This window comes from Budorcas taxicolor, chromosome 1, assembly GCF_023091745.1.
Source record: "Budorcas taxicolor isolate Tak-1 chromosome 1, Takin1.1, whole genome shotgun sequence".
NCBI classification, from domain to species: domain Eukaryota; kingdom Metazoa; phylum Chordata; class Mammalia; order Artiodactyla; family Bovidae; genus Budorcas; species Budorcas taxicolor.
Window position 1 is genome coordinate 221,461,832 of NC_068910.1, and position 27,146 is coordinate 221,488,977.

General features: G+C 42.2%; 1 protein-coding gene across 1 annotated transcript; it reads right to left on the minus strand.

The window, feature by feature from the left end:
- Nucleotides 1–8,461: 8,461 nt before the first annotated feature.
- SGO1 (shugoshin 1) lies at nt 8,462–26,277 on the minus strand. Its single transcript, XM_052646639.1, has 7 exons — nt 26,139–26,277; nt 25,863–26,056; nt 21,864–21,958; nt 20,180–20,235; nt 19,624–19,674; nt 8,792–8,984; nt 8,462–8,575 (listed from the first exon to the last, which is right to left on the minus strand). Exons 1-7 carry the CDS (start codon nt 26,275–26,277, stop codon nt 8,473–8,475), a joined length of 831 nt encoding a protein of 276 aa, XP_052502599.1. The 3' UTR covers nt 8,462–8,472.
- Nucleotides 26,278–27,146: the final 869 nt, after the last annotated feature.

Genomic DNA, 27,146 nt, shown 5'->3' on the forward strand with positions numbered 1-27,146 from the left:
CCTCTGAAGGATAAGAGGCTTATGGAAGCTTTCTGATGGGAGAGGCTGACTGGGGAAAACTAGGTGTTGTCCTGATGGGTGGGGCCATGCTCAGTAAACTTTAATCCAATTTTCTGTTGATGGGTGGGGTTGTGTTCCTTCCCTGAGACCAAAGTATGGTGGAGGTAAGGAAGATAATGGTGACCTTCTTCAAAAGGTCTTGTCCATGAACTGTTGTTTTCTGTGCCCCTGACCCTGCAGCAGGCCACTGCCAACCCACGCCTCTGCCAGAGGCTCCTTGACACTCCCAGGCTAGTCTGGGTCAGTTTCTTGTGGGTTCACTGTTTCTTTCTCCTGGGAGAAATCAACTACACTTCAATTAAAAAAAAAGACAACCCTGCCCCCTAAAAATACATGGAAATGCTGGATAAAAATGCACTGAATTTAAGGATATATCTGGATTTACAAGGAAGAATAGGCAACCTTGAAGTGACATAAAAGGAAATTTAAAACAACATCACCAACACTGGTACTAATTCTTGTTCAGTCTGGGAAAGGTGATATCTCCATAATTAAGGGGCTTAGGTTTTAATATATCTGTGAATTGATGAAAACAGGCTATGACCCCTTTCCATCCTCTGACATATAAAGCCAGAATCTATAAAGGTCTATACATATTAGGGAGAGCACGGCAGACAGGCTTCCTAGAAGCTGAAGCCCAAGGACTTCACCCAGGCTTGGTCTTCAAGTTTACTTTCCCTGCCTCATCTAGGAACCGTGAACCAAATCCCCCAGTGTAACAAAGTAAAAACTGGTTCTTAGATGATACCTGCAGGGCTTCTGATGAAAGATAAAATCAGTCTGTAGGGATGGTACACTGTGGGCAACCAAAATTGTGGACAACCTAAGTCCATAAGTTTTCCTCAAAAAAAAAAAAAATCCAGTGAAAGATGAGCTCACAAAAAGCTGGGAAATATGCGCAACCAAATCATACTAAAAAGTCGGATGATCAAATATCAGGGTTAGCCACCTAATGTGAGAAAACACCCATACTCTGAAAGAAAACACACGTTTAAGGAGAAGGAAACATGAGGGGCTGGCTAAACAGACCGTGAAACAGCCAAGAACAGAGTGGACTAGAAAACAGAGCCGGCTTTACAGGAAGAACAGAGAGCTAAAGAGACGAAAATAGGAAAGAGGGCCAGGACAGACCCAACAATGTGAACTGCCTCAGAGCCGAGCATTTGCTCACTGGACTGTTCTGAACGCTAAGAACCGTGCCTAATGCTGCTGGCACAGTTGATGCTGAGTATTAGTTAAAGCCCAATAATTATCAGAAGTTAGGAGAGAATGAGGAAAAGGTAATTTTTAATGAACTAAGAATTTTTCTTACAATGAAAGGCATGAATACTTATAATCGGTTGAATCCCAAGCATGATGAATTACGCTCCACGTGTCCCCATGAATGCATACCAACTGCAGGACTTCTTGGCCCACTGTAAGTGAGGAAACTGGACTGACTATAATGACCACTTTTATAAAGTGGGCAATAGATATTACAGGTTTAAGATCCTAGACAGAAGGAAATGAGGAGAGTGGACCCTATTTTCAGCCCATATTTCTTCCCCAGGGAGTTTCCCTAGGAAAGCAGAGGGAGTCCAGAGTTCAGTGTGATCACTGGGTTAAGGAGACAGAGACGGAAGTTTCCAGGAAGCAAGAACTTGCGAACAAAGTGTTGGAGAGGAAGGAGCCATGCAGGGGAAAGGTTCCAGAATTCTGCTCAGGGATCCCTGAATCTCAGTTGAATACTAATCTGCCGTGTGTGGGAGGAAACTTCATGAAGCCAGGGAAAGAACAGCTATAAGGCAAAGAACAATCATGTGAGCCAAACCACTGTCAGGGTTTACACGGGGCAGCAGCCCTTCGTGCGCTCAGCAGCCAGAAGGGACAGACCTGATCCCTAACAGATGCCACGTGGCATGCAGTGGAGACCTTAGATGCTTCCCATTTACTACTGGGGCTAAAGGAGCCTAGAGGAAGAGGGATCCTAGACCTGCCCACAAAGCCTAAAACCAAGCTCATGGAGGATCAAGCTGATCTCCAAGAAATTTAACTGCCCAACAAAGTTCAAAACTCTGTTTGAAGACCTGTAATAAAATATAGCTTATACGGATGTTAAATTCCCAATGTACAATATCCAATAAAAAGATTAAGATGTATGAAGCCAGAAACTGTGGTACATAACTAAAAGAGAAATTTGCCAATAAAACTGATCCAGAAATGAGATAATTACCAGAAAAGGATATTAACACGGCTTTTTAAACATAAATATGCTTAAGGATATAAAGAAACCATGAATATACGGAGGAATGAAATAGAACATATATAAACAAGACCCACATGGAGTTTCTAAAGGTGAAAACATGCAGTTATCAGTCATTTCCCTTCAGTGGATGGGGTCAATAAAAGGTTTGACACAGCAGAAAATACAGGTAAACTTGAAGACGACACCCAGAATGAGGCACAAAGGGAAACGTGACCGAAAGTCACAAAATTAGAGCACATCTTGAAGGAAATGGAAGTGAAAATACAACATTTCAGACTTGTGAGATGCAGCTAATGCAGTGCTTAAAAGAAAAATTACGAATTCCCACCAGTGTCAGGAATGAGAGAGGACAAAATTAGAGCTCTTTCGTGCAAGACATTAAAAGGATAAGGAGATTATAAACATCATTCCCACGTATTTGATAACTTAGATGAACAAATACTTTGTGTTACACAAAGTAGCAAAACTGAAGAAATTAAAACCTAAACATCTTTTTTATCAAGTTAAAAAAAACACATGAAGACTGAGGAAAGACGGTTCTAACCCATGTAAATAGAGACAAGGAACAGAACCTCGCATGTGGAAGAGCCCATACTGTTTATCAAGGAACAGACACTGCAGCGGGGGAGGAGGCAGCTTTCAGTTGCATAAGCAGCGCACGGAAGCGGTGAGAATGACCTCGACACTGGAGTTGTCACAAGTGATGAACTCAGTGAAAGAAAATCTCACAAGTAATTAGAAAGAAATTGTGTCACATTCACGGGCTTGGCTAATTTAAACGTTCAGTAATACCAAGTGATCACACGTGGGGGAACCTGGAACTTATGAACTGCTATTAGGGACAGTGGCCAAGATGGTGGAGGAGAAAGGCCACAAGCTCACCCGTCACAAGCAGGCCGAGATCACACGTACCTGCAGCATAGCCTCAAAGAAAAAGGCTGGAACCTCGAGGTAACAGCTTCGACAGCTAAAGACACAAAGAAGGAACCACAGCAAGGCACACCTGTCTCATGAGACGATCAGATCTGACACGCCCTGGGTGGGTGACCCACAGGCTAGAGAATAATGCTATCACAGAAGCTCTCCCACAGGACTGAGAGTTCTGAGCCCCACGTCAGGTTCCCAGTCTGGGGGGCTGGCACTAGGAAGACGAGGCCCCAGAGTATTTGGTTTTGAAGAGCAGGACTTGATTGCAAGAGTTCCACAAGGCTGGGGGAAACAGACTCTATTCTTGGGAGGGCTCACAGGAGATTTTTATCTTTTTTTTCTTTTGTAATTTACTTATGTTTGGCTATGCCTTAGGAAGCATCACTACAAACAAAGCTAGTGGAGGTGATGGAATTCCAGTTGAGCTATTTTAAATCCTAAAAGATGATGCTGTGAAAGTGCTGCACTCAATATGCCAGCAAATTTGGAAAACTCAGCAGTGGCCACAGGACTAGAAAAGGTCAATTTTCATTCCAATCCCAAAGAAAGACAATGTAAAAGAATGCTCAAACTACCACACAATTGCACTCATCTCATATGCTAGTAGAGTAATCTCGAAATTCTCCAAGCCAGGCTTCAGCAATATGTGAACTGTCAACTTCTGGATGTTCAAGCTGGATTTAGAAAAGGCAGAGGAACCAGATATCAAATTGTCAACAGCCACTGCATCATCAAAAAAGCAAGAGAATTCCATAAAAACATCTGCTTTATTTATTACATCAAAGCCATTGACTGTGTAGATCACAACAAACTATGGAAAATTCTTCAAAAGATGGGAATACTGGGCTAACTTACCTGCCCTTCTGCGAAACCTGTATGCAGGTCAGGAAGCAAGTCAGAACCGCACATGGAACGATAGACTGGTTCCAAATCAGGAAAGGAGTACGTCAAAAATTTCTCGTCAAAAGTTCGAGAAAATATTTGAAAAGATAGTAACTGAAAAATGAACACTTTCCTAACCTGGGAAAGGAAATAGTGAACCAAATCCAGGAGTACAGAGTCTGATGCAGGACAAACCGAAGAGGAGACCAAGGCACACTGCAATCAGAATGATAAGAATTAAGAATAAAGTGCTAAACGCAGCAAGGGAAAAGCAATGAATTACTTATGAAAGAATCCCCCAGAACATGACCAGCTGCTGTTTCACTCACAAACAAAAAACGCAGAAAAAGCATTTGACAAAATCCAACACTCGTTTACGACAGAAACTCTCCAGAAAGTGGGCACAGAGGGAACCTACCTCAACATACCAGAGGCCATATATGACAGTCACAGCTACTTACATACTCAAACGGTGAAGAGTTAAAAGCCTTCTCTCCAGTATCAGAAACAAGGATGCCCACTCTTGCCACTATGTTGGGGGCTGCACCACCTGGCACGTGAACTTCACTGACCAGGACTGGTCCCCTACACTGGAAACAGTCTTAACCACTGGACCAGCAGGGAAGTCCTCTTGCCACTTGTATCCAATATAGTTTTGGAAGCCTGAGGCGAAGCAACCAGAGGGAAAAAAGAGAAAGAATCCAACTGCAAAAGGAAGAAGACTGTCACTGTTTGCAGACGACATGATACTTTACAGAGAAACCCTAACGTGCCATGAGGAAACTACTATAGCTCATCAAAGAATTGGTAAAGCTGCATGACACAGAAATTAACATATTAGAGATGTTATATTTCTATAAACAACAAATTATCCGAGAAATTAAGGGGGCAGTCTAATTTATAATTATATAAAAAAGAATAACATAACTAGGAATAAACCCACCTAACAACTTGCACTTCAAAAACAGTATCTTATAGTTTTTACTCAGCTGTTAAAGAGAATGAATGCCATTCGTAGCAACACGGATGGACCTAGAGATTATCACACTCAGTGAAGTCAGACATACAAATATCATGTGAGATCACTTGTATGTGGAATCTAAAAAATGATACAGGGACTTCCCTGTGGTCCAGTGGCCAAGACTCCATGCTCCCAACGCAGGCGGCCTGGGTCTGATCCCTGGTCAGGGAACTGGGTCTTAGGTGCTGTAACTAAAGCTTGTTAGCAGGAGGTCCTGCATGCTGCAGCTAAGACCTGGAACAGCCAAATAAATAAATATTTAAAAAGTAATACAAACGAACTTATTTATAAAACAGAAATAGGCTCAAAGAAAACAAACTCATGGTTACTGAAAGGGAAAGGTGAGGGACAGAGGATTAACAGGTACGCACTACACATAAACCAGATGAACAAAAAGGACCTACTGTATAGCAAAGGGAAGTCTATTCAGTATTTTACAATAACCTCTAAGAAGAATCTCCATTATAGGTTATACATAAGTGAATGACTTTGCTGTATATTTACCAGAAGCTAACATAGCACTGTAAATCAAGTATACTACCAAAAGTAAACACATATTTAAGTTTTAAAAAATTGTTGTTCAGAAAATGACATACTCGTTTTATCAGAAGAGCAACCCTACTTTTAGGTACTAACTCCCTGGAAACTTATTCATTCATATAAGAACACAGAATATTCAGTGAAGCACTAATTTATAATAATGACAAAGTGGAAGCCAATTGTTTCTGAAAAGAAGAGGAAGTCTAGTTTATATAATAAAGTTTTGTACACCAAGCAAAATAAACTACATCTGCCAACATGGACAAATCTAAAAACAGTGTTGAGTAAAAAGTTGTTAAAAGATGTATACAACATAACATTCATGTAAAAATGTTAAAATACAAAGCAATTTTAATAGCCTGTGGATAAACACTACGACAAGAATAAAGAAACAGTGAAATACAGAACTATAGAAGTACAGGGTTTCCCTGGTGGTCCAGGAAGGTCCCACATGCCGAGGAGCCACTAGTACCACCGCTGAAGCCCACGGGCCCTGGAGCCAGCGAGCCACAAACACGGCTGGCGCGCTGCCGCTGCCGAGGCTCGCACACCGAGAGCCCGCGCTCGGCAGCAAGAGGGGCCGCTGCAGGGAATGCCCGCGCACGCAGCAGAGAGCAGAGAAACTAGAGAAAGTCCGCGCGGCAACGGAGACCCAGCAGGGCCAGAGGTAAATGAAACCACCAAATTCAGAATAATCGAGTCTGGAGATGAAGGGAAGGCGAGGATAAAAGTAGATCGAAAAATGTCAGAAGAGAAAGATCCATGAAGTAATCAACAGGAAAGGGTCAGTGGCGAAGAGCAGGAGTTGGCAAGCTTTGGGGGTAAAGGGTTGAGAGTAAATATTTTAGACTTTGCAAGCTTAAGGGATAAAATAAATAGCAAGGTTTTGACTTAAAAAAAGCATCTTTACCTTGCAGACCATGCAAAAGCAGACTGTGTTAAAAACAGTAATTTTTGATTTAAAGAAAAATATACTTTATAAAACATTCTTTTTCACTGAATGCATTTTTATTACTAAGACAGAAACAAGTTTTACTTGGACCTGCAGGCTGCACACTGCTGGCCTAGAAGAGCCTCCAGTCCAGCAGGACTTTCTGGAGCGACAGGAATGGGCCATCTCTGCACTGTCCCCAGTGTGGTAGCGAGTCGTCTGTGGCTGCTGAGCACTTGCAGTGCAGCAGCTGTGACTGGGAAGTTAAGCTTTAAAAACTGTACTGAATCCTAAGACAGCCATCCTCGAGTTTGAATGAATTCAAACATCAAGTGGAAGGGCAGTAGCTGAATAAACAAAGTGGAAAAAGAAGACTGTGGTGGCAGAGTAGGGCACGTGAGCCCGTGACTCCATCGGGGCAGGCAAGTCTGGGCTGACTCGCACGGAGCGCAGGCGGGCGTGGAGGTGCAGTAGAGAGCTCGAGGTCAGGGCTGAAGAGGCGGCTGGGACAGACACTGCCACTGGGACAGGGAGGCTCCCGTGAGAAGAGAGAAGAGACTCGTGAGGATGGCACTGTGACAGAGGCGACGACCACGGAAAAGCCAAGGTTTGGGGGAGAAATGTCCCGGGAGGGCGAGAGCAGTGGCGGCTGGAGGCAGAGACGACCAGAGACAGGATGCGTCTGTATTTAAAGAGCGGAAAGAACAAGTGCCTGTCTCATACAAACTTTATTGCTCTCTAAACACGAATCAAAATTTATAGACATATATAAAAGCATGAGCTTCAAGCTCTCAGAACTGAACTCTCGCTGAATTTACTTTTTTCTTAGAAAGGTAGATTCTATTCTTTAATTAGGAACCTTGAGGAAATGAAGTCACACCAGGACTTACAGGCAGAGGCAGAGACCCCAAGCCAGCTGATCCTCCCCGGGCAGGCTGGAGCAGTTAAACCAGGCCAGACCCACTTCAGCGCAGGCCGCCATCTACTCTCCACACTGGGGTCCCAGGTTGGCTGGGTCGCAAACTGGCTTCACATCACCTGAGGCCCTGACTCGAGTGAATTCACGGCTTCGGGTTTGAGCACGCGTCACTTCTGCCCCTGGAGTGTCCCTCAGCCATGGACTTAGGAATTTTATCAAATGGACAAAAAAGGCCTTGGCTTTCACCCATTTGGCATTTGGCACTTCTGACTAAACAAGGCATTATTCTGACAGGCCAGGACACAATGATTTGTGGCTTTGCTAACGCATCGCTTTCAACAACAGGCATGCAGCGCTGTGGGTTTAGAGGCAGTTGCTTGCCCAGTCCCTGAGCCTAAGCAACCTCCAGTTCTCTAACCACCATCTCATACACATTTTGTCTGAAAAAATCAACTACAGCGATGGTATAAGGAACCCACAAACAGCTTAGTGCATAGTCTGCTGTGAATGACAAGGGTTCATTTTATTCAAACACTGTACAAAGAGTTTCAAAATATCTTCAGTCTGTCTTCAAAAATTCATTCAAAAAAGATGCCTTATAATGAAAACATCTTAATTTGAAGAAACATGACTAATTTCCCAATGTTGGTATAAGATAATGTCAATGAAATTTTAGGCAATATAAAAAAATCTAAACTATGATAGTGCTTCAGTCCAATTATTTATAGCTAGAAGAAAAATAAACCAAATGTATCAAAGGTCTAAGAAGACACATCACTTCTGGCACAGTTTTGAAGACATGGTCTTGATCTATAGTCTTGTCAAGAGAATATTCTACAGCAATAGTTCAACCATCTGAATACTTTTACAGATTCCCTCTTGGCGCCACAGAATTGGGTGTAGGATGAATTTCAATAGCATCTAACACAGGCTTCATTGTACTTGCTTCACGTTTTTTTTTTAGAACAGTGTCTGGAATCTTTTTTCTGCTTGAAAATAGGCGAATTCAAGAAACACAAATCTGTGAAAGGGTCCCCTCTCCTCAGCTTCCTGTAAGAGCAAAGAGAACTCTTAAGCATGGCGATAAGCATCCCAGCACTAGCTCACTCTTCAGTGTACTGCAGATCATGCCACTGTTAATACTCTCACTTCAGGGTTTCATCAAAATGGTGTATTTCAAATAAGGCTCACCCTTTAATGAAGCGCTGTAACCTTACTCTCCCAGGTGTGTCATTAAAAGTGAATTCCCACAAGCCAAATACTTACGAAGCGAGCGTCGGTTCCTTATAGTTCACGATGGCGGCGGTGCACCGGCGTTTACGTAAAGACACTGGTGGGCTTTCGACGTTCTTCTTTGGAGAAAGAGAGAGCTTTCTGGTTTTCATCACAGGATACAAAGGGACATTCGTGATATCCTTCAGGCTAAAATGAGGCGACTGGTGAGTTTCAGGCAGTGCACCTACAAAAACAACTTTTATTGAGGACGGTTCCAAAACCCAGACAGACAGGGACGAAAGCCATGCGATCACACACCTTCAATGCACCCAAAATCTGCAGAGGAGTCATTCTACAAGGCCATCCTCACCCTGACACCAAGATCAGACAAAGATACCATGGAAAAAGAAAACCACAGGCCAATATCACTGATGAACACAGATGCAAAAATCCTCCACAAAATTCTGGCAAACAGAATCCAACAATACTTTGAAAGGATCAGGCCTTCCCGGTGGCTCCTGTAATGCAGGAGATGCAGGTTCAATCCCTGGGTAGGGAAGAGCCCCTGGAGGAGGAAATGGCAACCTATTTACGATAAGAAACTCTCCAGAAAGCAGGCTTAGAAGGAACACACCTCAACATAATAAAGGCCATATACAACAAACCCACAGCAAACATTATTCTCAACAGTGAGAAACTGAGAGCATTTCCTCTAATACTGGGAACGAGACAGGCTGCCCATTCTCGCCGTGATTATTCAACATACTTGTTCTGGCCACAGCAATCAGAGAGGAAAAAGAAATAAACCCAAATGAGAAAAGAAGTAAAACTCTTCTGCAGGGAGATGATACTATACATGGAAAACCCTAAAGATTCCACCATAAATTACTAGAGCTAATCAATGAATATAGAAAGTTGTAGGATAAAAAACTAGCACAGAAATCCCTTGAATTCATACCCACTAACAATGAAAAATCACGAAGAGAAATTAAGGAAACAATTCCATTCACCACTGCAACGAAAAGAGTACCAAGGAATAAACCTACCTAAGGAAACAAAAGTCCTGTTATGCAAAAAACTATAACACTGATGAATGAAATCAAAGATGACACACACAAATGGAGAGACACAGCCTGTTCTTGGGTTAGAAGAACAATATTGTGAGAAATGACTATACTACCCACAGTGATCCGAGTCTATGCCCCAACCAGTAATGCTGAAGAAGCTGAAGTTGAACAGTTCTATGAAGACCTACAGGACCTTTTAGAACTAACACCCAAAAAAGATGTCCTTTTCATAGGGGACTGGAATGCAAAAGTAGGAAGTCAAGAAACACCTGGAGTAACAGGCAAATTTGGCCTTGGAATGCGGAATGAAGCAGGGCAAAGACTAAATGAGTTTTGCAAAGAGAAGGCACTGATCATAGCAAACACCCTCTTCCAACAACACAAGAGAAGACTCCACACATGGACATCACCAGATGGTCAACACTGAAATCAGACTGATTATATTCTTTGCAGTCAAAGATGGAGAAGCTCTATACAGTCAACAAAAACAAGACCAGGAGCTGACTGTGGCTCAGATCATGAACTCCTTATTGCCAAATTCAGACTTAAATTGAAGAAAGTAGGGAAAACCGCTAGACCATTCAGGTATGACCTAAATCAAATCCCTTATACAGCGGAAGTGAGAAATAGATTTAAGGGCCTAGATCTGATAGAAAGAGTACCTGATGAACTATGGAATGAGGTTCGTGACATTGTACAGGAGACAGGGATCAAGACCATCCCCATGGAAAAGAAATGCAAAAAAGCAAAATGGCTGTCTGGGGAGGCCTTACAAATAGCTGTAAAAAGAAAAGAGGCAAAAAGCAAAGGAGAAAAGCAAAGATATAAGCATCTGAATGCAGAGTTCCAAAGAATAGCAAGAGGAGATAAGAAAGCCTTCTTCAGCGATCAATGCAAAGAAATAGAGGAAAACAACAGAATGGGAAAACTAGAGACCTCTTCAAGAAAATCAGAGATACCAAGGGAACATTTCATGAAAAGATGGGCTCGATCAAGGACAGAAATGGTAGGGACCTAACAGAAGCAGAAGATATTAAGAAGAGGTGGCAAGACTACACAGAAGAACTGTATAAAACAGATCTTCACGACCCGGATAATCACGATGGTGTGATCACTCATCTAGAGCCAGACATCTGGAATGTGAAGTCAAGTGGGTCTTAGGAAGCATCACTACAAACAAAGCTAGTGGAGGTGATGGCATTCCAGTTGAGCTGTTTCAAATCCTGAAAGATGATTCTGTGAAAGTGCTGCACTCAATATGCCAGCAAATTTGGAAAACTCAGCAGTGGCCACAGGACTGGAAAGGTCAGTTTTCATTCCAATCCCAAAGAAAGGCAATGCCAAAGAATGCTCAAACTACCGCACAATTGCACTCATCTCACATTCTAGTAAAGTAATGCTCAAAATTCTTCAGCAATACGTGAACTGTGAACTTCCAGATGTTCAAGCTGGTTTTAGAAAAGGCAGAGGAACCAGAGATCAAATTGCCAACGTCCGCTGGATCATCGAAAAAGCAAGAGAGTTCCAGAAAAACATCTATTTCTGCTTTATTGACTATGCCAAAGCCTTTGACTGTGTGGATCACAATAAACTGTGGAAAATTCTGAAAGAGATGGGAATACCAGACCACCTGACCTGCCTCTTGAGAAATCTGTATGCAGATCAGGAAGCAACGGTTAGAAGTGGACATGGAACAACAGACTGGTTCCAAATAGGAAAAGGAGTACGTCAAGGCTGTATATTGTCACCCTGCTTATTTAACTTCTATGCAGAGTACATCATGAGAAATGGACTGGAAGAAGCACAAGCTGGAATCAAGATTGCTGGGAGAAATATCAATAACTTCAGATATGCAGATGACACCACCCTTATGGCAGAAAGTGAAGAGGAACTAAAAAGCCTCTTGATGAGAGTGAAAGAGGACAGCGAAAAAGTTGGCTTAAAGCTCAACATTCAGACAACGAAGATCATGGCATCTGGTCCCATCACTTCATGGGAAATAGATGGGGAAACAGTGGAAACTGTCAGACTTCATTTTGGGGGGTTCCAAAATCACTGCAGATGGTGACTGCAGCCATGAAATTAAAAGACGCTTACTCCTTGGAAGGAAAGCTATGACAAACTAGACAGCATATTAAAAAGCAGAGACATTACTTTGCCAACAAAGGTCCGTCTAGTCAAGGCTATGGCTTTTCCAGTGGTCATGTATGGATGTGAGAGTTGGACTGTGAAGAAGGCTGAGTGCCGAAGAATTGATGCTTTTGAGCTGTGATGTTGGAGAAGACTCTTGAGAGTCCCTTGGACTGCAAGGAGATCCAACCAGTCCATTCTGAAGGAGATCTGCCCTGAGATTCCTTTGGAAGGAATGATGCTAAAGCTGAAACTCCAGTACTTTGGCCACCTCATGTGAAGAGTTGACTCATTGGAAAACACTCTGATGCTGGGAGGGATTGGGGGCAGGAGGAGAAGGGGACGACTGAGGATGAGATGGCTGGATGGCATCATGGACTCGATGGACGTGAGTCAGAGTGAACTCTGGGAGTTGGTGATGGACAGGGAGGCCTGGTGTGCTGCGATTCATGGGGTCGCAAAGAGTCGAATACGACTGAGCGACTGAACTGAACTGAACTACCATTTTTATTTTTCACAGAACAGAAAATTTCATAATTTTTATGGAAACACAAAAGTCACCAAATAGCCAAAGCGATCTTGAGAAAGAAGAACGGAGCTGGAAGAATCAACCTTCTTGACTTCAGACTATACTACAAAACTACAGTCATCAAGCCAATACGGTCGGTCAGTTCAGTTCAGTCAAACCTACGCACCCATGGGTACCTTTTTTTGACAAAGGAGGAAAAATACACAATAGAGAAAAGACAGCCTCTTCAACAAGTGGTGCTGGGAAAACCTGACAGCGACATGTAAAAGAATGAAACTAGAACGCCTTCTAATACCATCTGTCCATGGGATTCTCCAGGCAAGCATACTGGAGTGGATCGCCGTTTCCTTCTCCAGAGGATCTCCCTGACACAGGGATCAAATCCAGGTTTCTCAGCTTGCAGGCAGATTCTTTTGTCTGAGCCACCAGAGAAGCCCTTCTAATACCATACAAATAAAATACACTCAAAATAGATTAAAGATTTAAATATAAGGCCACAAAGTATAAAGCTCTTAGAGGAAAATATAGGCAGTACACTCATTGACATACATCACAGCAAGATCCTCTGTGACCCACTTCCTAGAGTAATGGAAATAAAAACAAAAGTAAACAAATGGGACTTAATAAAACTTAAAAGCTTTTGCACAGCAAAGTGAGTCACTCAGTTGTGTCTGACTCTTTGTGACCCCATAGAGTTCTCCAGGCCAGAATACTGGAGTGGGTAACCATTCCCTTCTCCAGGGGATCTTCCTAACCCAGGTCTCCTGTACTGCAGGCAGATTCTTCACCAGCTGAGCCACCAGGGAAGCCCAAGAATCCTGGAGGATGTAGCCTATCCCTTCTCCAGGCGATCTTTCTGACCCAGGAATCAAACCAGGGTCACCTGCATTGCAGGAGGATTCTTTACCAGCTGAGCTACCAGGGAAGCCCTCTGAAGGGCATAGCAATGTAAACGATAAACAAGATTAAAAGACAACCCTCAGAATGAGAAAAAATAATTGCAAACAAAACTGACAAAGGATTACTCTGCAAAATATACAAGCAGCTCACACAACTCAATACCAGAAAAACAGAAGACCTAAACAGACTTTCCTCTAAAGACGATATAAACAGATGGCCAGCAAACGCACAAGAAGATTCTCGACATGCTCATGATCAGAGTGCGGTACCACCGCACACCAGGCAGAAAGGCCATCATTAAAAAATCTACAACCAATACATTCTGCAGAGATGTGGAGAAAAGGGAACCCTCTTGCACTGTTGGGAATGTAACCTGACACAGCCACATACAAAGAGCAGTATGGAGCCTGCTTTAAAAACTAGGGATAGAGCTACCACATGATCCAGCAATCCCACTAGTGGGCTATACCCTGAGGAGACTGTGATTGGGAAAGAGATGCATGCACCCCAGTGTTCACCACAGCACTTTTTGCAGTAGCTGGGACATGGAAGCAGCCTAGATGTTCATCAACAGATGAATGGATACAGAAATTGTGGTACAAGATGATCCTGTGAAAGTGCTGCACTCAATATGCCAGCAAATTTGGAAAACTCAGCAGTGGCCACAGGACTGGAAAAGGTCAGTTTTCATTCCAATCCCAAAGAAAGGCAATGCCAAAGAATGCTCAAACTACCGCACAACTGCACTCATCTCACACGCTAGTAAAGTAATGCTCAAAATTCTCCAAGCCAGGCCTCAGCAATACATGAACCATGAACTTCCAGATGTTCAAGCTGGTTTTAGAAAAGGCAGAGGAACCAGAGATCAAATTGCCAACATCCGCTGGATCATCAAAAAAGCAAGAGAGTTCCAGAAAAACATCTATTTCTGCTTTATTGGCTATGCCAAAGCCTTTGACTGTGTGGATCACAATAAACTGTGGAAAATTCTGAAAGAGATGGAAATACCAGACCACCTGACCTGCCTCTTGAGAAACCTGTATGCAGGTCAGGAAGCAACAGTTAGAACTGGACATGGAACAACAGACTGGTTCCAAATAGGAAAGGGGGTACGTCAAGGCTGGATATTGTCACCCTGCTTATTTAACTTCTATGCAGAGTACATCATGAGAAACACTGGGCTGGAAGAAGCACAAGCTGGAATCAAGACTGCTGGGAGAAATATCAATAACTTCAGATATGCAGATGACACCACCCTTATGGCAGAAAGTGAAGAGGAGCTAAAAAGCCTCTTGATGGAAGTGAAAGAGGAGAGTGAAAAAGTTGGCTTAAAGCTCAACATTCAGAAAACGAAGATCATGGCATCCGGTCCCATCACTTCATGGGAAATAGATGGGGAAACAGTGGAAACAGTGTCAGACTTTATTTTTCTGGGCTGCAAAATCACTGCAGATGGTGACTGCAGCCATGAAATTAAAAGACGCTTACTCCTTGGAAGGAAAGCTATGACAAACTAGACAGCATATTAAAAAGCAGAGACATTACTTTGCCAACAAAGGTCCGTCTAGTCAAGGCTATGGTTTTTCCTGTGGTCGTGTATGGATGTGAGAGTTGGACTATAAAGAAAGCTGAGTGCCGAAGAATTGATGCTTTTGAACTGTGGTGTTGGAGAAGACTCTTGAGAGTCCCTTGGACTGCAAGGAGATCAAACCAGTCCATTCTAAAGGAGATCAGTCCTGGGTGTTCCTTGGAAGGACTGATGCTAAAGCTGTAACTCCAATACTTTGGCCAGCTCATGCAGAGTTGACTCAATGGAAAAGACTGTGACGCTGGGAGGGATTAGGGGCAGGAGGAGAAGGGGACGACAGAGGATGAGAGGGCTGGATGGCATCACCGACTTGATGGACATGGGTTTGGGTAAACTCCGGGAGATTGTGATGGACAGGGAAGCCTGGCGTGCTGCGATTCGTGGGGGTGCAAAGAGTTGGACACAACTGAACTGAACTGACTGATACCATTGAAAGTTACTCAGCCTTAAAATAGGACACATTTGAGTCAGTTAATGATGCGGTTGAACTTAGAGCCTAGTGTACAGAGTGACCTAAGAAAGATATTGTATACTGACGCACGTGTATGGAATCTAGAAGGGTGGTACTGGTCAACTTATTTGCAGGGCAGCGATGGAGACAGACCTAGAGAACATGCTTGTGGGCAGTGTGGGAGGAGCTGAGAGCGGCAGGGAGACGCCCATCAGCACATGTGGACAGAGCGCGGCGCCAGTGCTCTCCGCAACCTAGCAGGTGGGGTGGGCTGAGAGGTGCGCACGCGAGGGGGCCATGTGCACACCCGTGGGTGACTCATGCTGATGTGTGGCAGAAACCAGTACAATACTGTAAAGCAAGTATCTTCAGTGAAAAAACTTTAAATACACAAAATCCAGCATTTTATATATAGGTTTTAAAAAACTTGTTCATCTTTTCCTCTCAGTATAACACTGAAATAATTATTGTGGCTGTGAAGAATTTACTAGAACAATAGCTTACTAAAAGTTCTTAAAAATTTAAAGAAAAAAAAGAAGATTCCTCCATGATAGCTGGGGCACAATGAATTAGTTTCAACTATGCAACTTCACTTAGTCACACCTTATTCTTTCAAATTATCCAGGTCTCAGTCCCTTCTAACTCCAAAGGTTATCACCAACTGACTTCTTACAGTCTCAGAAAGCCACTGAAGTGCATTCTATTCTCCACACAGTGTTAACGGAAAAACCCAAGTGAACTTTTTGGCCAACCAAATACTAAATAAAACAGAATTCTAAGTCATGGTCTCTGTGTAAACCAGGAGAAACGGGGTTCCCTCTAGTAAAGCTTTCCAGCTGGTGCTAGGAGTAAAGAATCCACCTGCCCAGGTAGGAGATGTGGGTTCGACCCCTGGGTATCCCCTGGAGGAAGAAACGGCAACCCATTCCAGTATTCCTGCGGGGAGAATCCCAGGACAGGGAAGACTGGCGGGCCACAGTCCACGGGGCCACAGAGTTGAAGACAACTGAGCATGCATGTGTGCTAATAAAGCGGGAAGATTAAAAAGTTACCCGAAGTTTTTCCTGTAAGAAACAGCCAAGTTATTCTACCTGGGGCTACATCCATAGTGAGAGGCAGGCACCCAGCACACAGTCAGACACTACAATGCCAATAATCTCTTCAAATTGCTTTAAAAAGCAAACGCTTTCCCAGGAAAAACTGAACTTTAACTGTAAAGGGATTTTATGTTTAATGATCATTGTTCAGGCTACCTGGGTTTCAGATATTCTGCCTTTCTTGTCTCTACATAGACAAATTGTATTATACTAATTATTCCAACTTTTGGTTTGGAAACTATGGTTAAACAACATCAGATCAGTTGCTATGTTCTGGAATAAAGCTTCTAAAACTTTTACCCGTATATCAATCTTCCAGGAAATTTGTTAAAAAGATACAGATTATGATTCAAGGATGTGGGGTATGGCATGAGATTCTGCTTTTCTAAGAAGTTTCCAGGTGATGCTGAAGGTCTGGGGACCAAACTGAGTTTACATTAGTGCTTTTTTTCCTTTAAAAACTTATGAAAATTTAAGTACACAAAGATGGAGACAACAGTATGAGCCCCCGTTTACTCAGCTTCAGTAATTATCAGCATTCGGCCAGTCTCGTTTGATTTACTCTAAAATCGTCACAGCATACTTCTTAAAAGAGATATTTGCATGCTACCAATGGGAAAACAGTGGAAACAGTGGCTGACTTTATTTTTTGGGGCTCCAAAATCACTGCAGATGGCGACTGTAGCCGTGAAATGAAAAGACGCTTACTCCTTGGAAGAAAAGCTATGACCAACCTAGACAGCCTATTAAAAAGCAGAGACATTACTTTGCCAACAAAGGTCCATCTCGTCAAGGCTATGGTTTTTCCAGTGGTCACGTATGGATGTGAGAGTTGGACCATAAAGAAAGCTTAGTGCTGAAGAATTAATGCTTTTGAACTGTGCTGCTGGAGAAGACTCTTGAGAGTCCCTTGGACTGCAAGGACATCCAACCAGTCCATCCTAAAGGAGATCAACCCTGAATCTTCATTGGAAGGACTGAGGCTGAGACTGAAGCTCCAATACTTTGGCCACCTGATGCGAAGAACTGACTCACTGGAAAAGACCCTGATGCTGGGAAAGATTGAAGGCGGAGAAGGGGACAACAGAGGATGAGATAGTTGGATGGCCTCACAGACTCAACAGATATGAGTTTGAGTGAACTCCAGGAGTTGGTGATGAACAGGGAGGCCTGGCTTGCTACAGTCCATGGGGTCGCAAAGAGTTGGATACCACTGAGCTACTGAACTGAACTGAAGCACCTAACTGGGCTTCCCTGGTGGCTGAGCTGGTAAAGAATCTGCCTGCAGTGCAGGAGACCTGGGTTCAATCCCTGGGTTGGGAAGATCCCCTGGAGAAGGGAACAGCTACCCACTCCAGTATTCTGGCCTGAAGAACTCCATGGAGTCCATGGGGTCACAAAGAGTCAGACACGACTGAGCGACTTTGACTTTTTGCCACCTAACTAGAGGCTTCCTTGGTGGCCCAGACAGTAAAGAATCCGCCTGCAATGTAGGAGACCTGGGTTGGATCCCTCCATAGGGAAGACCCCTTGGAGAAGGGAATGGCAACCCACTTCAGTATTCTTTCCTGGAGAATCCCATGGATAGAGGAGTCTGGTGGGCTACAATTCACAGGGTCACGAAGAGTCAGATATAACTGACTAACACCATCATAACAACCCTAACAGTGCCGCCATGGGGATCAAATGAGCTAGCGCAACAGCATTTTGAGAATGATAAAACTTGCCTGTTTATGTTCGCACGGTAACTGTTAATATAGTTCCCAGATGAGACTCTCTGTGGGCAGCAGCAGGCTGTACTGTCAATAGCTGGGCTACTTTCTGATCTAACCAAAGAAAGCAAGATCTTCTAAGCCGCAGTTTTTAGATGTTTTACACGCCTTATAAAATGCTACTAAGGAATTGAGGAAAAGGTTTTCTTGATCTTATTGGGCCACCTTCACTAAATAGAAAAGTATTTTAAATTCTGGATCCTGTCAAGTTGACGATAGAGCAAAGTCATTAAAATTACAGGTTGCTGGATTTAATTTCAGTTTCATTTTCAGGGGGATGTTTTGGGGGAGTGCATAATAGGCATTTAAATTCAACCTAACTCCACAACTTTCCCTGCTTTGGAAGGTTTCATTTACTCCAAGTGAAAACACTTTCTCCGTGACAAGTACTGTTTGTTCTTAAAGAGGATTTAAATTAGCTTAAAGTATGTCAAAGCAACACACTGTGGTTTGCACCTCCAGTCCCCCACTATTTAATTTTCCCCAAAGAGACAGATGGTAAGTCTATAACCTCCTCCAGAGAAGCAGATGGCAAATGCTAGTATGTAAGTACCAGGAGTGATCCTTTATCATAAACATCAAGAGTGCAGGCCGGCAAGTAAATCACTTACCAGGAGGCGTCTCCGTTGTCTCAGAGCCCCCACGTCTCAGTGCTCTTTTAGGCCGAGGCCTGGGGACCAGACTGCTGGCTGATTCACTGCTGAGATCTGGACTGGACTTGCATGTGGGAACATAGAGGTCATCAGAATCATCTCCTGAACAGCTTGATTCACAGACGCTCACTTCAGAGTCATTGTTGGTTTCTTCTCTTGTAGCATCATTGCACACTTTTTGCCGGAAAGGAGTAAGGTGAACACCCTCTTCCAAATTAAAATTGTAAGCATCACAGGAGGTGACAACTTCATTCAACTTTTTTTGGGAAACAGTTTTATTTTCACTTTTGCTCCCTTTATACTTCGATACAGAGTTTGATTTTCCCCTTTTGTTAGCTTTCTCTTTTCCTCTTCTTTCTTTGGCACCTCTGTGCTTACTTTTAGTTTGTTGTGATTTACAGTCATAAACGTCTTTCTTTGTTTTGGCAGATCGTCCTGGGTGAATGAGCCTTGGTGATAAGTAAATTTGACTCCTGTTGTATCGACAAACACTTTGTTCTACATTTTCAGGTATCCGTGTGTTTATTGGTGGGCCTACAAATCTAATCCTTTCTAGTTCCAAAGAGTCCTCTGACAAATGACTGATTCCAAAATCGTCCACAGCACTAGTTTGACATGGACTGTTAATGTATTTCTTTAAACCACGACGGAGAGATATAGTTCTAGGTAAGACAATATCAGTTGACTTATCTTCACTTGAATCCAAATCAAATCCTGGTCTGTCTTGAGAAACAGTAGGTACTGGCTCTGAGAATTAAAAAAATAAATGAGAAAAACACGTTCACTTTATGGAAATTTAAATTAAGAATGTTAGAATTCAAAGTTAAAAATGGAACTAATGAAGATTCTTTCTGTAGTTTTCCATTTACTCTAAATAAATAAAAATCTGGGGAGCTTACTATTTACTTCCTTTTGACTGTCTGTACCTATATATTCCAAGGTTGTTACAAGGGTTAAGTAAGAAAATGTATGTTAAGTGCCCAACAGAGTGTAACACATAGTAGGCTCAGTAAACTGCAGCCACAGTTGTAACCAAGGTTTCTGACTACAGATTTGGAAAAATAAAAATGGATGGATTTTAAAACTCTTTTGTTATTCTGTGTAAAATAGATAGATATTTGCTTTGAGCAGAATACCAGATGAGCAGATTTTAAAAGGTAAAAAAAACAAAAATTAGAGAAATTTAATTGCTACTTGTTCTCAAAGATCTCATTGTGCCTTAACAGTATTTTTAGATTTTCATCTGAATTACCTTCCACTTGGAATGATTCTTTTTGTCCTGGACAGTCAGCATCCTCAAGAACTTGCCTTAGAAAGTACCAATAAAAAACAAAAAACTTAAAACAGTTATGCAATAAAAGAATTTAAGATTTTCTACAAAGTTTTTTTCTTTTAGTAACATTTCATAATTCCATTCTATATCAGTATATCTGTTCTGTCTCAAAGGAAACCAAGAAACACTTATGATGATGACATGGAGGCAGGTCTGTTGTGACTGATACTCAACTCCCCCTAGGAGGAACACATCAAATTGAACAGTTTCTCCTGAACACTTTCCCTAACTCATCATTTTATTTTACTGGAGAAACAGCCAATCAGATTGATGCATAGACTACATTGAAAGAAGCTCAGTTAGATGCCTCTTCTGGAGCCTACTGTATCATTAGCCAAGTTGTGATTTTCTGTGGTCCAACATTCTTTTGTGGCATTTACCTACTGACTCCTCTGAATTCACACTGTTCACTTGCTTTAAAGAATTTTGTCCCTTTGGTTCATGGAATATGAAATTTCCATTTTTATGCTTTAATATGGCCATTTCATTCTAATTTTATTCTTTTTTTCTATACAGAATTTACCCCTCTAGACGTCAAAACTTAAGTACAAGTTGTGGAAACAGAGTAATAGCAACCAATCAATAACAATTCTAGAAATCTTATAAAAATTCAATTACCTCATCTTATTTTTTGGCCATCACATAAATACTGCATCAGATCTTAATATTCAACAGTTTAAAAACTACTCATGATTAAAATTAATATGGGGACAGAAATCAATTAGTGATTACTTCCACAAGGAAAGGGGCACAAAGGCACAAACTCAAAAGGGACATGAAGGAATGGTTTATGACAGGAGCTCTCACCTGGGGACACTTAACCTGCCCACTCTCCCCTGGGTCCTCAGAATATCTGGCAATGTCTAGACACACGTTTGGTTCTTACAACTATTAGAGGGGGTTGCTATTGGCATTTGGTGGGTAGAGGCCGAGGATGCTGCTAAATGCCCACAGTGCTTACGACCACACCCACAACAAAGAATGATCCAGTCCAAACAGTCAGCAGTGCTCAGCTGAGAAATCCTGGCCAGAGCAATGGCAATGCTCTGCACTCTAATCCAGGCTTCAGTTCACAGGCGTATATATCAGTCCAGCTCACTGCACTCTGTGAGATCTGTGCGTTTGACTAATCTAATTTTATTTCAGTAATTCATAAGCAAACAAATAAAGTACCCTAATTCAAGAGAAGGAGTATATGAGGTCTGATGGTATTTCAGAACAAACTGGATAAGCAAGTCAGTGTGACGATTTGTTAACTATGGTAGTTTATTAGATTTCTTTTCTAAACCAGACTATTTGTGTTACTGGCAAAATAACCAACATTCGAATATCCAATTCTTAGAATAAAAACACGATACAAGAAAAATACAAATGAAGCTTCAAGAGAAGCTTCTTATCCCTAGACATCAAAAAGTAACTAAATAGAAGAAAGCTTTGGTGTGGCTACACAGGACAGAATTTCAACGTATCAAATTTTCTTAAATACATTCTTGAGAGAGTATCAGACTTCAAATACATGAGTCAGTATGATGCTACTTTCCTTTCACAAATGGATCACAGTTAAATATTTACTGGTATTAATAATAATGAGTTTGATACTCACGGTAAATGCTTCACAAATAAATCTCTGGAGTTGCTGTCATTATTGGAGTCCATTCCACTTTTGGAGTCCATTCCAGAGGGACATAATTCTAGGTTCTGTTAATGTATTAAAACAAAGAAAACACTGGTACAACCAAAATATTCACAACAAAGCATTCATTTATTCAACAATAGATACGTACTGATGGTCTGCCATGGTCCCAGCGACTGTTCCAGGAACTGAATCCATAACTAGAAAGCAGAGTGAGTGCTACCCTCTTACAGCTTACAGGCTAGCATAGCGAGAGAAAATGTAGAAAAGCTAGTGGTCATAAGTGCAGTGGAGGAAATATTTACTCAGGGTGAAATGGCAGAGTGACTGATGTCTGGAGGGCTTTTAGATGGGATGACTTTCATCTGAAATCTGAAGAAATGCAAAGAGCCAGGCACCTGAAGGAGAAGCACTGGGGATAGAAAGTACAAGTCATGATGTAGGAAAACCCTTGCTGTGTTTAGGAAAGGCGGCCAGTGGGGCTGGAACAGTCACAGGAAAGACCAGGAGGAGGTGGGCACACAGGGGCCAGACGACGCAGGGCCTGAGGGCCCTGAGTTTGGCATTTAGTCTAAGTGTGATGAGAAGTCTTTTTCTTTTTTTTCCAGAAAAAGACCAGTCTCTTGGTGGCTGACACAGGTTGGGCGTGGACCCCAAGGCAGCTGCCCTCCTAAAAGGAGGCCTGCTCTTCTGGGCCCAGCTGGTTGGCTCTGGCTGGGGCTCGGGGGGGCCCGTGACACACACTGAGAAGTCATTTAAATATTAAGCAGGGAAGTAGAATGATCTTAGTTTTAAAAAGATCAATCAGACCACTATGTGAAACACGGACTGAAAGGAGCCAAAGGCATAGGCAGCTGAGAAGGCATCAGTCAGTCAAGCAAGACATGGCCACCTGGGCTGAATCCTAGTGTGAAGCGTCAGCCCAGAAGGTGTTGGGGTAACAGAGTGTGCTCACACTGAATAGGGGTGGAGGTAGGGACAGTGAGCGAGAGGGAAGCTTCTTGCAGTTCTGACTTGAGCAAGCAGCTGGGCTGCCTTACTGAGCTGAGCGAGACTTACAGAGGGCGGCAGAAGTCCACAGTATCTTTGGGAGGGGGAGAAGTAGAGTTTATGCTTTGCACAAAGTATGTCTGAGAGTCTTTAGAATACCTAAGTGAACGTATCAAGTAATAACTGTGTGTGTGTAGATCTCGCGCTACAGACTTGGAAGTCGCCAGCAGGCAGACAGCATTTAAAGCTATGGGACGGGATACAATGGGTCTAGGACAGCGGATGTTTAGGAGTAAAGCAGCCGCCAGCAAGAGAGACATACATGGAACAGTCAGAAAGGTAAACGAGATGATGATGGTGAGAAAGCTGACGTCAGAGCGCTTCCAGCAGAGTCATCCCTGTACCATAGTAGCACTTCAAGGCCAACAAGAAAGCAAAGTGGCCAAAGTTACTGACTTTGGAAACACAGAGGTTTTGGTGACCCAGATATACAGTGACAGCAGAATGGTGGGGTGAAAGTCTGACAGAGTTCAAATGCAAATGGAAGCTGAGGAAGGGAAGACAATAAGTGCTCTGTTCTCTTTGGAAAAGTTCTCCTGTAAATGGAAGCAGAGAAATGAGAGAGCAGAATGAGATCAGGAGAGGTTCCATTTCTTTTCCTCTTAAGGTGAGAGAGATACTAAAGCACATTGGTACATAACTGGAACAACTGGGTAGAGGGAGATAAACGCTGGATGAAACTTTCAGAAGCAAAGCCCTAGAGGAGGAGAAAAGAAGAGAATCGGATCACACAGGGAGGGACTGGCCTTGGATAGGAGCAGACACTTCGGCCAATGGCACCAGAAGGAAAAGGCGAGACAGTGTAGACCTAGGCAGATGTGTATAAATAGATGTGTGTCAGGGAAACAAGAGGCCCAGTCTGATTCCTTAAAAGTCATTCCAATGCAGTGCAGTTGTTTTATGAAATTTGTTGGACAGACAATATACAGACATAATGAATAGGTTGAAACTGTTCATCAGAAATAAAACTGGAAATTTAATCCTGTTAATAAAAGTTTTGAGTGATTCTCAATACAGCTAATGTTCTAAAGCTAGCATTACTGAAGGTAAATAAAGGAGGATATTTACAGAGATATAAAATTTTACAAGATCCATAATAAAACCTAAGAAACGCTATTGGTACTTTCTGATTAATCCTTAAAAGGCAAGATAATTATTGGTAGTCACGAAATAAAAACATTCTTACTAAAGCATTTTAAGCTTCTCTATCACTACAAACTGTCTTGGGAAACAAGGACCCACAAGTAGACGATGGCCGAGAGCAAGTGGCACATCAAAGGTGGCAGAAAACAAACTGATGTTTTAAATGCTAATACTCTCACCGAGCAACTAACGCTTTTTATTACTAAAAAATCATTGATCAATGTCAAAAGGTCTATAATAAAAGAATTTTTCACCAGTTTTTGTGATTATCTTCTTGAATATTCACTTGACACTATTCTGTGTGATTTCAGCAAAAATCTGAAAAGGGAAGAGGAAGATTCAAATGTCTTTGGAGAAATGTTTTTCCTCACTAGTTGACCAAACAAGAAAAAAAATTAGGAAAGATTACATTTTGAGGGAAAAAAAATTTTTTTTTTTTTAATAATCTAACCCTTACACAAAGGCTAAAAAGAAAAAAAATCTAATCTTTATAGGTGATTCTCTATCACACTACAATGCATATATTGCATGTGTGTCTATACATTCTATGTATTATGCACAGAAGAGACATGGAGTCACCTTAGCTGCAGGGAAGCAAGAATCCTTTCACTGACCCCTCCTCTAGGTGGAGAGAGGACTTAACTCCTCTCTTGAGCCCACCCCCCACCCTAAGCACTAGGCTCCGGCTTCTGCTGCCCTAGGTGCCAGCACAGCTGTCTTCACTGGTATGGCAAACAGATGGACACCTAAGTGTTTCCACGTGACCTCTTTTTCTGCCCCATGGAGTTTCCCTGGCAGTGGCCTTTAGGAAAATGAGGAGAGACTGACCCAGAGAAGATCCTAAACCAAACTTTCTCCGTGTGTTGTTTTAGCTGGCCTTGCTAAACATCCCTGGACACAAACAGAATCAGATTAAAAAGCTGACAGCAAAATGTTCAAGATATTTCTTGTTTGGCAGTTAATGTATAGTTGTCCTGAAGGAAATCAGTCCTGAATATTCACTGGAGGGACTGATGCTGAAGCTGAAACTCCCGTACTCTGGCCACCTGATGTGAAGAATTGACTCACTGGAAAAGACCCTGATGCTGGGAAAGACTGAAGGCGGGAGAAGGGGATGACAGAGGATAAGATGGTTGGATGGCATCACTGACTCGATGGACATGGGTTTGGGTAGACTCCGGCAGTTGGTGATGGACAGGGAGGCCTGGCGTGTTGCGGTTCATGGTGTTGCAGAGTTGGACACGACTGAGCGACTGAATTGATCTGTCCTAACTTAGCCAACTAGTAGGTAAAAATGATTCTCCATAAAGTACTCACCTCCTTCTTGTCTCCCCAATTAAGGCAGTCCTTAAATGACCCCACTGGTGTAGCGGAGCCACACAGGAGAGCTAAGACTGACAACACTGACCAGCACTTCTGCACCACTCAGCTTCCACCACCACTCCCAGGCCTTCAGCTCACTTGCCCTCCCTCTGACTCACTTTGCTGACCGTTCGAAGGGCCTGGCCATGCAAAAGGCTAAACTATTTCTTTTATGCCTTGTCTTGCTGCACTCTTTCGGAAGCAAGTCATAGGAGTATCACCAGTATGCTTGAAGCATTCTTAACTGGCCACACACAACTACGGGGCTAGAGCACTGAGAAAAGACATTCTGACCAACTCACGAATAACAGAGCTATCAGTACAATTAATGTAAAAAATACGATTGCTCTAAATTGCTAATTTAAGGCTTTAACATTTTCTTCCTAAGAAATCCAGCCTTCCTGATGAAAATACCTGAGCAGGTTCTTCTGTCTGTTGTGACATAAGTTTATTTTTCAGTGTGTACAGCTGATAGCTGAGGAAGTAACATTCTCTCCTCAGCTTTAAGATGACATCGTGGGCTTCTTTCAATTTGGACTTTTCATTTTCCAAAGCTAAGGCTAACATTCTGTTGTTGTCTTCATAGCTTAGCACTTTGGAAGTGTTGGCTAAAAGAAAACAAAAATTTTTTTATCGGTAATTAAATCTAATCTTAAAAAGTGATGTACAGGAAGCATGAAAGTCTCTTACTGATTGCTTGGCATGGCGCAATGGTCAAAGACTTTCGTTTAATCTCTGTCAAATTTTTACTCCTTTTCTCTTTTATTTGTTTCTTTATATCTTCAAGACTATCTTGAAAAGACTTTTTGAGGCATCTCTCCTTGGCCATCTTCTGCTCTAGGACTTTAAAAATAACAGAAATTATTTAATTTTTGAAGGGGTGGTATCAAGTATAAAACAAAATTGAAAACACAGGCTGTCCATAAAAAATGATTAGAGCCTTTGTAACTGCAGAATCAGCCCCAAATAGATAGCTAATCTGGTAATAACCTGCATTTTGCAGCTTTTAAATTACATTAATATTTGTGGCACAATTTTATCCTCCTCAGGTACTCTATAGGGAAGGTTTAATCAATAAGATTTCCAACCTAAAGACTCTGTAATATGCCACTTATTAATTCTGTAACAAATACTGGGGGCTTACTATATACTAGGCACTATGATGGCATCAGTATTTTGCTACTAAATACAGACTACTTTGCATGAACGCCTTTTGCCCTACATTGTACTTTGCAGATCTTAAAATTACAAAAAAAAAAAAAAATTAGAGTTTCCTATGGCAATCTATATACATAAGTTTTCACTACAAAGCACATCTTCATCTCCTCTGAGTTTGTCAAATGTTTTCCTGAACCTTACATTTTCTTGAGTATTTTCTCCAGGCGTTCCTTATTTTCCTCTGGGCTCTTAAATACGGATACTGTAGATTTCATTTAAATACTTTTTCTGCCAATACAGATATATATACTGGGATGTTTCCAGGACAGCCAAGACAACTACTATTTTTAAAGCGCTGACATTAAGTGGGATGTATAAAACACCCTACCTACCACAAGGAAGTTTCTTTAGTTCAAACCTGGAGACGTTTGCGAGCCAGACAAATTAGGCAACTAAGCAAATTGGCTTAGTTATTTTAAAAGCACAGTCTATCTTAAAAACTTTCGTTCGAACATTAAGTCAACTTAAAACTAAAAAGGA